At 38.7% G+C, this 13,177-nt stretch overlaps 1 protein-coding gene across 3 annotated transcripts in view; it reads right to left on the bottom strand.

Moving 5' to 3' along the window:
- The window catches only part of ELAPOR2 (endosome-lysosome associated apoptosis and autophagy regulator family member 2), a 186,070-nt gene that overhangs the window by 72,378 nt on the left and 100,515 nt on the right, over positions 1–13,177 (bottom strand). For all 3 annotated transcript variants that reach the window (XM_027102723.1, XM_027102725.1, XM_027102724.1), the window contains exon 3: positions 2,183–2,378. In XM_027102723.1, coding sequence (XP_026958524.1) covers positions 2,183–2,378 — 196 coding nt within the window. The remainder of the gene's footprint in view (positions 1–2,182; positions 2,379–13,177) is intronic.

Here is a 13,177-nt window from a genome sequence, read left to right as displayed (position 1 = left end):
AAAAATAATACTGGATATACATGCCAACCTATATACAGGAGGAAAGAGCACCAATAATAGTAAATATGTAGATAAGCATATTTTTATCTCTTAAGTTTTTTAAAAAACAATTGATTTTTTTAAATTAATTAATTTATTTTTGGCTGCGTTGGGTCTTCGTTGCTGTGTTAGGGCTTTCTCTAGTTGTGGCAAGCAGGGGCTATTCTTCACCTCGCACAGAAATGAAGACCCAACACAGCCAAAAATAAATTAATTAATTTTTTTAAAAAAGAATACAATATTGGGTGGACGGAAAAAAGGAAGAAAGGAAAAAAGGAGGGAGGGAGGAAGGGAGATAAACGAAAAAGTAACAGGCTGAAATTTACACTGAGACAGTTATACTCAATACACTGAAAAATTTCTGCTTATCATTCAATCTCTTTAATGAATAAACAATTCCAAATTTATTGGAATTAGAAAAAGAAGCCACACAATATCTCCTGCCCACCAAGACACAGATCTGAGATCTCATAACATCCTACTACTACCTTCCCCTAAGTAATTCTTTTATTTAAAAAAATTGAATTAAATTATACACACACACGTTTCCCCCGTTACATAAAAGTGCAGTGTTCCTATGAAACCTTTCGTAAGCTGAAATGGTGCAAAGCAAAGAAGCAATTACCTTACGACACATCTTACTAATGGATTTACAAAATAAATCAAGATAAAGCATAGATCCCAGACACAGTTCAAAGTTACGGTGGCTTGATGCTGAGATGCTGCATGTAGCTCCAGGAGAGAGCTTGGTGGTGCCACTCTCGCTGCCCATGGTGCACACTGCCGCTATGACAGCCTCCCTTGCTGCCAAACCAACGCTGAACAGTATTTTTGCTTTTTGCCCTTTTTTTTTTTTTTTGTAAAAGCGAAAATCCCCTTCAGATTTCTTTTGGTTAGCAAAAACAGGTACTAATATAGGTTTTTCATAAAAGCGAAATGATATAAAGCAATCTTGGGAAAAGCAGGGGATGCTTGTGTGTGTATACGTACATATATAAATATACATCTTGAACTGCGTGGGTCCAATTATACGCAGATTATTTTCACTGAAGACACATTACAGTACTACTTGATCCATGGTTGGCTGAATCCGCCAGATGCCGCAGGGTGGATACAAAAAGCCAACTGTTAAGTTATAAGTGGATTTTCAACTCAAAGGAGGATCGGCACCCATAACTCCCACATCGTTCATGGGTCAACAGTGTATGCACGTGTGTACATATACACATACGTACATGTGTATATACGCACATATACATTTTATACACAGTTAGAATTATTAGATATAACAATTCTGTTAATGCTATCTAACGTCACAACCCTATGTGATGAAATGACTGTTATCAGAAGAGTAAAAATATCAACTGGCAGACAGAGAGACAGCTACATAAAGCAAGGGGGAATGGAGGGAAGGTAGGAACGAGGGAGGAGAAAACACATCTGTTATCACAGCTAAATAATTCCCCAGCATCTTTAGCTCAGAGTAAAAATACTGAGTCGTGAGAAACCATCCTTGTCAGAAGGTAGCCCGCGGCCTAAAGTAAAATTCTCCTAAACATGGCCACGTGAAAGGGGAATGTTACATAGTCAATACAAGAAAACAGGAAGGGTAACAGCCCAAAGATAAACATTTTGTGTTTTTTCAAAACAGTTTATCGTTCCTCCAATGTTGTCACAGGCAAACCTAATAATCTCCTATTAAAAAGGTGGAAATTAAGTAAAGGTGCTTTCCACTTTAGGTTTTTAACCCACTCTGTAACCGGAGACACTCAAGTGTCAAAATGAAGGTTATACATTTTTCCTCTCAGGGGAAAAGAAAAAACATTGAAGTTATTCATTAAAATTACAGAAGGGTTTGTAGAAACACCACAGACTTTAATAAAGTTATAAATGTATTATTAGAAAATTAACTTGTTTTCTTAATAGCTTTATTGAATTTTTTGCATACAGTATCTATTATGTCCTAAGAGCAACTATTTTAACCTCATGAAAGTTCAGCTACATTATTCATAAGGACTGTTAAAAAAAACTGTGACTATTTGCAATTAGTTTATCTATAATCCCAATCACTACCAAGATTATCCTCAACATCTTTCTGGAAAAGAGCAACCACACCCTTCTCAAGGCTCCTTTGGATTCTTACTTGTTACAGCCATCTGGCCTGCTGTCAGAAGGGCCGACCACAGTGTCCATGAATGTTGCAACGTTGGAAAATCCTGCCGGCAATTCATCCCATTCATCAAATTTGATGCCACTGCCCAAGGAGTAGGTGCCTTCACCACACTTACTGCATACCTGATTCTTCATTTCTAGATACTCCCCAGAAGCACAGGAGAAAGCTGGAAGGCAGAAGAATGTATAATCCATTAGTCATCACACCCCCCATCAATTTCCTCCCCTTCACACTGTCACCAGCATTATTTTTATAAAGCTCTGATCAGGTCACACCCTAATTAAAGCTTTCCAAAGTCTCCCTTATCACTATATGCACTTCACAGTCTGACTCCGACCTATTTTACCAGGCTCATCCCTTGACCCATTCTCTTCCAACCATAACAAAATTCTTATCACTCCCAGAATATTTCATCCTCTTTCTCGCCGCTGTGGTCTTTCTTCGGAGATGCTGACCAACGCACCTGCTCACCTGGAAAACTCCCGTTCCTAAGTCAAAAAACGACCCTCTTCAGAACAGAAGGTGGGGCCTTACCCCACCAGGCAGTCAACTGTGCCTCTCTCTGTGCTCCTACAATACTCTTCTCATAATACCCCCCTTAAACATAGACAGACGGATGGATGGATAGATAGATACCACTTATCAATTGATGTGAGACTTCAAGCTTGCAGAAAGCAGGGATCATTGCAATTTTTGAATTCCTAATTGTACCGGGCAAATGCTGAGTGCAAATAAAAGGCTGAACCGGTTTGTGATATAAACGTAACGGGGATAATGAGAGGGTAGTGCTTCACATGCAATAGCTAAACAAGTATCTCCACCATGGGTCCATGTTTTCACTATTCACGACTCCCACTGAGTCATTTCCACAACCTCCTTCTTTTTACTGATGATGTCAAGTTCTGTGCTAATGCTCAGAACTAGAGCCAGAAAACAGCAGCCACAGGCAATGCGCAGGACAGCTGACACAGTTATAGAAAAGATGGCAATTCTGCCGCTAAGTTTTTATTCATTCAGCAAATGCAAATCTATGTCCCCCAAGAGTGTGGCTCTGTGCTCAGAGCAGTATTAGTCACTCAAACGTAGCAAAGAGCTTTCTAATCCTTTAATCAGGATATTAAAGAAACAAGAACAAAATAAGACCTCTAAATTATCCAATGAAGAAAAACAAATCTCCCAGCAGAGAGCAAAGCAGCAAAACTTCACATTTAGGTAAACTCCCTTTTAGAATACATTTGGAAATGTAACAAGAAATAAAACAAGCTAATTTTGAAAAAACGAATTAAAGAAATAGAGCTAAAACCCACACTCATCTACTTACTTATCCACGGAATAAATGTTTTTCTTCAGAAAAGCTTAAGATGCTGTACAATGCATTTCTAACCCTCAAATTAACATCCCTAAATTAGCAGAACATCAGAAAATAAGGAAAGGTTAGGCAAAAAGTATTGCATGCTGGCTATAAGGTCAAAACTATCTTGGGGTCAAGTTGTACCACTCCCTAAATCTGTGACCTTGAGTGAGATACGTCACCTCTCCGGGCCTCAGTTTCTATCTCAGAAAAAATAAGATAATAATCATAGTGCTGCCTGATAGAGCTATAACGAGAAACTAAAAAACAGTATAAAGTGGTTAGCACAGTGCCCTGCCTTTAATAAATGCTCACAACACGTGATTATGATCAGTACAACATACTAAGAAACAGTTATAGAAAAAAATTTATTTTACTTTTTATGGTTTATAGGTCTTCTAGAAAACTGATACCATAAAACAAGAGCCCACATTACACTAAATCAAGGGTCAGCAAACTAGAGCTCACAGGCCAAATCCGGCCTGCTATCTGTTTTTGTAAATAAAGTTTTATTGAAACACAGTCATAACCGTTCATATACATATTGTCTATAGCTACTTTCACACCACAGTGGCAGAGGTGAATAGCTGTGAGAGACTGCACTGCCTGCCAAACCGAAAATATTTACTTTCTGATAAAACAAAGTTATCTTTGAAGACAGTTTAGTCTAGTGTCCAAAACTGAACTTTTAACTTAAATAGTAAGAAGTAACTTTTTATGATAAGTTGTTAAAAGGGACCCTAGACTCTAAAAAGGAGATGATTGTGTTTGTGTTATTTCAGAGAGTGCCCATTGCCCTTTAAAGTCATTAAGAATATCGCCAACTCTTTCGGAGGTATTTCTCTAAGGTCAGAAGGAAAACTGAGAGATAACGTTAACAGTAAATGTATTGAGTACAACACAGCCAATTCTTTTTACTCACAGTAGTTATACAAAGTTATCGCGAAAACTAAACTGGCAAATAATGAACCATTGCTCCTGGGGAAAATACAGGCTTAGGCTCCTGTGATGCTCTAGTCACAATATCTTCATCAACAAGTCACAGTATCATCTTCATCAATATCTTGTTTTACGGGTTTTTCAGCCGGAAAACATCTTATTTAAAATATATTGTTCATTCATCAACATTAAACTTATGGCCCACGGCACTAATACTTATACTTGAACTAAGCTTATTTAACAAGTGAATTTTCTCCAAAAGGCAAGGGACAGCCTTCTTGCACTTAGGATCACTAGCCAGCACTTTAGCACTATTTTAAACAGTAAGATCACCAATAAAAAGCATAAGAATGCAAAAAACGTGGCATTAAATAGACTGTGCAAATGACACTGTTGGCAGTATGCAAGATGAAATAAGGAGGCAGCCTGTCACCGTCTTCAACCTCAGCTGGGACCACATGGTCGGGTGACTCATTTTTACTGCTCTGTACATGTCTGCAAATGGCAGTGAAAGTATTACATGGACTGATTTGAGAGTTACAAATAAATTTTTTAACGTAGGTAAATTTGCAAATATGGAATCCATGAATAATCAGGATTGATGTGTTTTAATAGATCTGTGAAGGAGGAAGATACTATGCCCATTCGCCAGAAGCAGAAATTGACACACAGTACATTTAAATAATCCTATTAGAAAATTATCCAATTAACAAGTGGCAAAGATGATATTCAAATTTAGCTCTCTGTTTCCAAAACTCATATGCCAAGAAAATTCAATTCCAGCAATTATTATAATCAATGCAAAAAGGGCAAGTAATGTCAAATTAATTCATTATTATATTTCACATCTTTCTTCATTTGCTGTCTTGAAATGTGCATTATGAAGCAATAACAATTCCCTACCCCCAGGTATCTTATGAAATTTTTAATATATTATAGCTGAAACACACACATTTATGAAATATTTTAGCAAGTTACTAACTTCCATATGCCTCAATGTCCACACCTATAAAAGGAAAATAACAGTAATATCTATCTCCAAAAGTTTTGGGAGTAAATGAGATATTCCATATAAAACATTTAGCAGTGTGCCTGACATAAAGCATAATAATTGTTAGCTGCAATTATTAATAATATAATTCAGGAGTCTGGGACAATCAGAATTCTGCCACTGGATTGATGATTTTACATCTCTTTAGAATAATTACATGGTCAAAGTTAGGTGAATAGCTATAGGGCCTGTAGTAATACAGAGGAGCTAAAGAGTCTACAGCTTTTTGTATTTTAATTATTGCTTCCTCCTCAATCTTTTTTTCCACTCTGGAAGCCAGCTCTAGAGCCACATGTCAAAGGAAAGGAAGAGCCACACGTTCTTATTAAACACAATTTACTCCATGAGATGATGTCAACACGGCCCTACCGACCTCTTCAGGCAGGCATCAACGAGGACCAGCTTTTCCTTTTCTTATACCTTCTGTCCTACCCACATCTACTTTCTACTTGGACTCTGCTTTCTTGGCCTTTGGTTTTTAGTTGAATTAGAAGGGGTTTTATAATATTAAGGACTATACTCTTCATTTGAATTCGCTTACAGTACAACATGAGACTTTTTAAAATTAAAATATAGTTGATTTACAATGTTTCGTTAGTGTCTGGTGTACAGCAAAGTGACTCAGTTATACGTATATACACATATTCTTTTTCATATTCTTTTCCATTATGGTTTATTATAGGACACTGAATATAGTTCCCTGTGCTATACAGTAGGACCTTGCTGGTAATCTATTTCATGTATAGTAGTTTGTATCTGCTAATCCCCAACTCCTAATTTATTCCTCCCTCACCCCCTTTTGCCTTTGGTAACCATAAATTTGTTTTCTATGTCTGTGAGTCTGTTTCTGTTTTATAAATAAGTTCATTTGTGTCATATTTTAGATTCCATATGTAAGTGATATGATATGTATAGGATCTGTCTTTCTCTCTGACTTATTTCACTTAGTATGATAATCTCTAGGTCCATCCGTGCAGCTGCAAATGGCATTATTTCATTCTTTTTTATGGCTGAGTAATATTCCATTGTATACTTGGACCACATCTTCTTTCTCCCTTCATCTGTCCATGTACATTTAGGTGGCTCCCATGTCTTGGCTACTGTAAGCAGTGCTGCAGTGAACATTGGGGTGCATGTATCTTTTTGAATTATAGTTTTCTCCAGATATATGCCCAGAACTGGGACTGCTGGATCATATGGCAACTCTATTTTCAGTTTTTTAAGGAACCTCCATACTGTTCTCCATATTGGCTGTACCAATTTACATTGCCACCAACAGTGTAGGAGGCTTCTCTTTTCCCCACACCCTCTCTGGCATTTGTTATCTGTAGACTTTTTAATGATGGCCATTCTGACTGGTGGGAGGTGATACCTCATTGCAGTTCTGATTTGCATTTCTCTAACAATTAGCCATGTTGAACATCTTTTCATGTGCCTAGTGGCCACCTGTATGTCTTCTTTGGAGAAATGTCTATTTAGATCTTCCACCCATTTTTTGATTGGGTTATTTGTTTTTTTGTTATTGAGATGTATGAACTACTTGCATATTTTGGAAATTAAACTCTTGTCAGTCACATCATCTGCAAATATTTTCTCCCAGTCCATAGGCTGTCTTTTCCTTTTGTTTATAGTTTCCTTTGCTGTGCAAAAGCTTATACGTTTGATTAGGTCCCATTTGTTTATTTTTACTTTTATTTCTATTGCTTTGGGAGACTGACCTAAGAAAACAATGCTACAATTTATGTCAGAGAATGTTTTGCCTATGTTCTCTTCTAGGAGAACTATATATGCTCTACTATACATAATATATATACTACAGAGTATATATACTATATACTACTATGAAGATAGAAATAAGCAGGTGTGGGAAAAAACATTTATATCCATCTGTCCCCAATCAGCAAATGGCTGGGCAACTTATTTAACCCTCCTTGCCTCCATGCATTCACATTCCAAGGATGACACGGCTTTCCCCTCCTGCCTCACAGGACTGCTTGTGGTCCTATGAGAGACTGAAAACCACTCTGAGAATAAAATATGACATGAAAATTTAAAGCTTTGCTGTCATCATGCAACCACCCCGTACAATGTACCAAACAATAATCTATGAATTGAATCATTTATATGCTGATTATCATCTATGATTTATGCCTAACAATAAAGAACATCTATTTTTAATCTTTTCATCACAAGGACCACTTAGTTTTGCTTTTCTTCCTTCAGATACCTCACGCAATGGAAGATGATGGTTATCAATTACCTTTATTCATAATTCATCCATTTTTGCTACTTTAATTCAAAGTTACTACTAAAATTACTTTTCTAAACAGTAAACAGCAATAAGAAGCAGTAATAAAATTTTCAGTTTACTTGTTCAATGGGATGTTGATGGTACAGGGAGCCTATGCACTCTCATTACAGGTAAGTATATGGGAATCACACTATATTATGTCACTCAACAGATATTTCTTATCTAGTAGTTAGTAGGCAAACACCAGGCACCAAGGGTATTTTGGTGAATAAGATGGAAATAGTCCCTACTCTCATGGAGCATCTAGTCTAGTCTAGTCTAGACTTATCTTCCTCAAAATAGACTGAATTTACATTTCACTAAGATAAATTCACTGTAAAACTATCGTTATCTGTTAACCCAAGTTAATAGCTAAATAAAAAATAGTTACATATATTTATGGGGAAATGATTAATTAAATCAATTCCAGAATTAAGATAAGCCAATACGTCTATTTTCTTCAATTGTCTCATTTCACTTACATAAGATAAATAAAACAAGGTTAAAGCTGCAGGCATTGTCATTACTGACTATACAAGAAGAACACTCTTCCAGCTATTACTAATATTAAGGAAAGTATAAACGGAAAATAATGCACAGATTGTGGGTCTCGAAAATGATAAATTTTACCTTCATCAATCATTTAGCCAATCAATTATCATTATCAGATTATTAAAGCTTCAACTGCCCGCCAGGTTTATAATTCTTCCCACAGGAAACAAAAAGGAAGTAAGAAATGGCATCTAAAAAGAAGGTGAACATCAGCTTCAATCTAGCGACTCTCAGCAGCTCTTCCCCCCTCAGTACCAGTGACAAGGAGAATGCTCAGACATTTTCTTTTCTAAGTTCTTATTTGCGAAATTCTTAAAGAAGAAAAATAATTTCTCTCATTTTACAAAAATGAAAGTGAGACAGGAAGACTCCAAAACAGTACATTAAAAGAGGCTATTTCTTGGGCTTCCCTGGTGGCGCAGTGGTTGAGAGTCCGCCTGCCGATGCAGGGGACACGGATTCGTGCCCCGGTCCGGGAAGATCCCACATGCCACGGAGCAGCTGGGCCCGTGGGCCATGGCCGCTGAGCCTGCGCATCCGAAGCCTGTGCTCCACAACGGGAGAGGCCACAGCAGTGAGAGGCCCGTATACCACACACACACACACACAAAAAGGCCATTTCTTATGATCCAGCAATCCCACTCCTGGAAATATACCCAGACAAAACTATTCAAAAAGATACATACACCCTTATGTTCATTGCAGCACTGTTCACAATAGGCAAAACATGGAAACAACCTAACTGTCCATCGACAGATGAATGGATAAAGAAGATGTGGTACATATATAAAATGGAATACTACTCAGCCATATAAAAGAACAAAATAATGCCATTTGCAGCAACATGGATGCAACTAGAGATGATCATACTAAGTGAAGTAAGTCAGAGAGAGAAAGCCAAATACCATGTGATATCATTTATATGTGGAATCTAAAATAAGGCACAAATGAACCAATCTACAAAATGGAAACAGACTCATGGAGAACAGACTTGTGGTTGCCAAGGTGGGTGGGGGGAAGGGAGAGCGATGGACTGGGAGTTTGGGGTTGGTAGATGCAAACTATTACATTTAGAATGGATAAACAACAAGGGCCTAATGTAGAGCACGGGGAACTATATTCAGTATCCTGTGGTAAACCATAATGGAGAAGAATATTTTAAAAATTCACACATATTATACACATATTATACACATATTATATACACGTGTAACTGAGCCGCTTTGCTGTAGAGCAGAGATTGGCACGACGCTGTACATCAGCTCTACTTCAATAAAACTTTTTAAAAAAGAAAAACAGGCCATTTCCTGCTGATGTTCTTATTCACTGAAGGCAATTTTCCCCTTGGCTGAAGGGAATCTTTCTTCTGTTTCATTGAGATTTTATTTGTCGTAAGTGTGTTTTTCTTGTCAAAATCCACAAGGCAGCAATGCAGGCTGATTGTGAGTCCATCACCTGTCTGCCATGTTCACGATAAGGTTGGAGGAGAGTAACAGAAGGTAACACTTTGCAAATTCTAACAGCAGCAGACACTGCAGTGTTCCTATGAGGAGTATATATTCATGATCACTGAGGAGCTATATTGGTCTACGCCACTCTAATTCACAGGTGATGGAATATGAGGCATGACGTGATCATAGAATGAATCAATTATGATATGTAATAACACTTAAACCTATCAGGATGACCAAAAGGGACTTTCGAGATCACCTGGTACAAACCCTCCCAATATGGATGCCAAGTTTCCTCATCTGTGTGACCTAGGGCATCTTAGTTCAAGTTTTCTGCAGTCACCACAGGCAGACTCACTATCTATGAGTCTCATGACTCTTATGACTCTCTACCTAGTAAACAGACTCCCTGCAGTACCATGGAGCCAAAAGATTTTATTATAGCTAAGCTAAGAAAAATCCACTGTTTGTATCTGAAGTAAAGAAGAATAGAATTCAAAACACATACCTCTGCCCCAGAAGTCAAAAGACGTGAGTTCTAGTTCCAGCAGGGCTGCCTGGCCACACGGGGAGTGAACACACGAGCTGCTGTGCGAAGTCTGAAGTGGCACAGTTAAATGATCAGAACCGAAGTCTTTAAGCCTGATGCTACCAATAACCACCTTTAACTTTCCATTAAGACTTGGAGATGAAGACGGGGGCCACAGAGATGTTTGTAAGTTCAGATTTGGGAAATTCTTTGACAGAGAAGGGAGAAAAAATAATTTTCGCCTCTCATTTTACAAAAATGAAAGGGAGACAGGAGACATACAAAGCAGTACATTAATACAAACCACTCTGGCCAGTGTTCTCTAATTCACCGTTCTCTGAAAAGAACATTGAGTCAGAGGACTGCCTCTCCATCTGTGAAAATGAATTCTCACGTCTAACGTTCTTTCCAGAGAATGGGTCCTCACAGAGCCCTAACAGCTAGGATGGTATGACAGTCACTGCGCTTTGCAGAGAAGACAGATCAGCCAGAATACCTGCCCTCCCTCCTGCCCACCCCCCAAAAAACATCACCAACTCCTGGTGTTACGTAGAAAACTGATCCATGTAACACCACAGCTATAATCCCCATTAAATTAGTGGAGTCTAGATTAAAACTTCCCATCTGTTTTTACAAGCAAAAGCTAACTAAGGTAGATTTCATCTTTAAAAAAAAAACCCACAAGTGTGTTTTATTGTGGCTTCTTGACTTCGGTGTTTGATGGGGAAGAAGACAAATTCCAGTTCTTCGAGCACAGGAGGACACAAGGTTTATGGGGAAAAAAATCTAACAGTGAAGGTCAGGGGAAGGAAAATGTTGACAGTATTTGATGAGGTCACCAAAGGGGGCAGAGCAATGCATCTGTGAAATCAGTTTTCTCAACTTCCAATTATGTCCCAACACTTTGATTCTTATCTTCCTGAACTTTTCCTCTTCCTTAGAAAGTGTCAGTCACCCTGTACTTCCTGATAGTTTCCCTGCCCTTGATTTTGCCGGTTTGAGGGCTGAGTTCTCTCATCTCCTCATAAAACACTTTTTTCAAAGAAGCTCCCTCGACCACAGCTCCCATCAAACACAACTGATGGAAAGCCTGTTTCTGATCTGTTATCGTAACAATCTCATGAGTTGCTGCCTTTCACCCACCACTGGCGTGTTGCTGAGCGGATTTAACTCCAACCCTCTTCCCGCCTGGAATCTGATGCATCATCATCCCAAACTAAGCCTATTGAGGACAAAATGTTTCTGTCCTTTCATATGCAGAATAAAGTTTTACTAATCTGATTAGATCTCCGTGTCTCACCTGTGGAAATGAAACACCAAAGGCAGTCTCTAATCTGATGACACCAAGGTTATTCAATCAACAAACATCCCAGTGTTCGAAGCTGCCTTAGGATCCAGGAGAGGATGACAGCTCCTCTCCTCTTGGGAAGAAGGAAACAGGACTCTATTCTAAATTAAGAATTTCTGTAGTTGAAAAAATACTGATATTTTTCTAATACATGTCAGATAATGAACGCATACTATATGTATGTTTTCTAGACATGTCTACAGTTTTCTAGACACAGAAAAAGAAAAAATAAACGCTAAGCAACTCATTGTATTTGAGGATATAACTACAAATATGCCTTACATTCAGAACGTTATTCCCTTACCTTTCGTAAAAATAGACACAATTAAGAATAAAATCTACAAGCAGGTCAGTAATCAATTAAAATAACCCCCCAAGCAATATATCGGAGCCTTTAGATGCCATCTTTTAAAAACTCCACTTACCTATAGGAGATTTGCATCATATTTCTATCAAGAGGTAAATGTAAGGTGACCACAATGCCTCAAGAAGGGGCCTAACAACTTGCTCAACGAACACTGTAGTCCTGTCCAAAGAGGCGCGACACCATAGGGGTTAAGAACACGGACCCAGGAGGCAGACTGCTCGGTTTCAAATCCCGGTTCTGCCTTTGACCTACCTGTGGGAGGTATCCCAGTGCCTCCTTCACAAGGTCGTTGGGATGACTGGGTTTGACTGAATACCTGTAAAGCATTTACAGCTGTGCCTGACATACAGCAAGTAAAGATTGGCTATTATACATTTTATTGTTATTTTCACTAAGTTATATTATTATATAATTATGACTCCAGGCACTATAGATTATATTTATCATTCCATTTAAGGCCCTCAAACACCTGCGAAGAGCCGTCTCCAGGTTAAAGTCCTTGGTGTAACACACCGAGCCTATGGGATTTGTCAGAATCTCTGTCCCTGCTCACATTCTCCGAGTGCCATCCACACAGACCTCCCATAGCCCCCAGGAAAACCCAGTGCTGCCTCTAAGCTGCACCTCTGCCCGCGTTTCCTCTGCCTCAAACGCCACTCTGCTTCATTGAGTGCGTGAACACCTTCCTTCAGGGTTCGCCTCAGAGATCCTCAGAAAATTAACACGTAACGGCCCGTAAAGTATGGCATTTAATCCCTGTCTCAACTCGCAGTCAGGGCGCAGTTCTTCACATCCACCTGCCAGGGGTCAGATAACTTTCCAAGGTGATTCAGTCTGCATCTCAAACTCACACCTGCTTCACTGTGAGGTCCTCTTGACTCCTCCCTCCCCGGCAAGATCACCTTAGGTATTTGTATCTATCTTGCACTTTGCCCCTATACTCGAAATAATTTATTACCCACGGGCTCCGTTACTAGAATAACAAGTCCTGGAAAAAACAGGAGTCTCTTGTTCATTTATTTTTGGATCCCTATCATCAAGAATTTAGGAAATACGGGCTTCCCTGTGGCGCAGTGGTTGAGAGTCC

This window comes from Aethalodelphis obliquidens, unplaced genomic scaffold (genome assembly GCF_003676395.1).
Source record: "Aethalodelphis obliquidens isolate GAN/ISIS:26980383/991018 unplaced genomic scaffold, ASM367639v1 scaffold5, whole genome shotgun sequence".
Lineage (NCBI taxonomy): Eukaryota > Metazoa > Chordata > Mammalia > Artiodactyla > Delphinidae > Aethalodelphis > Aethalodelphis obliquidens.
This window is presented reverse-complemented; position numbering and strand designations above follow the sequence as displayed.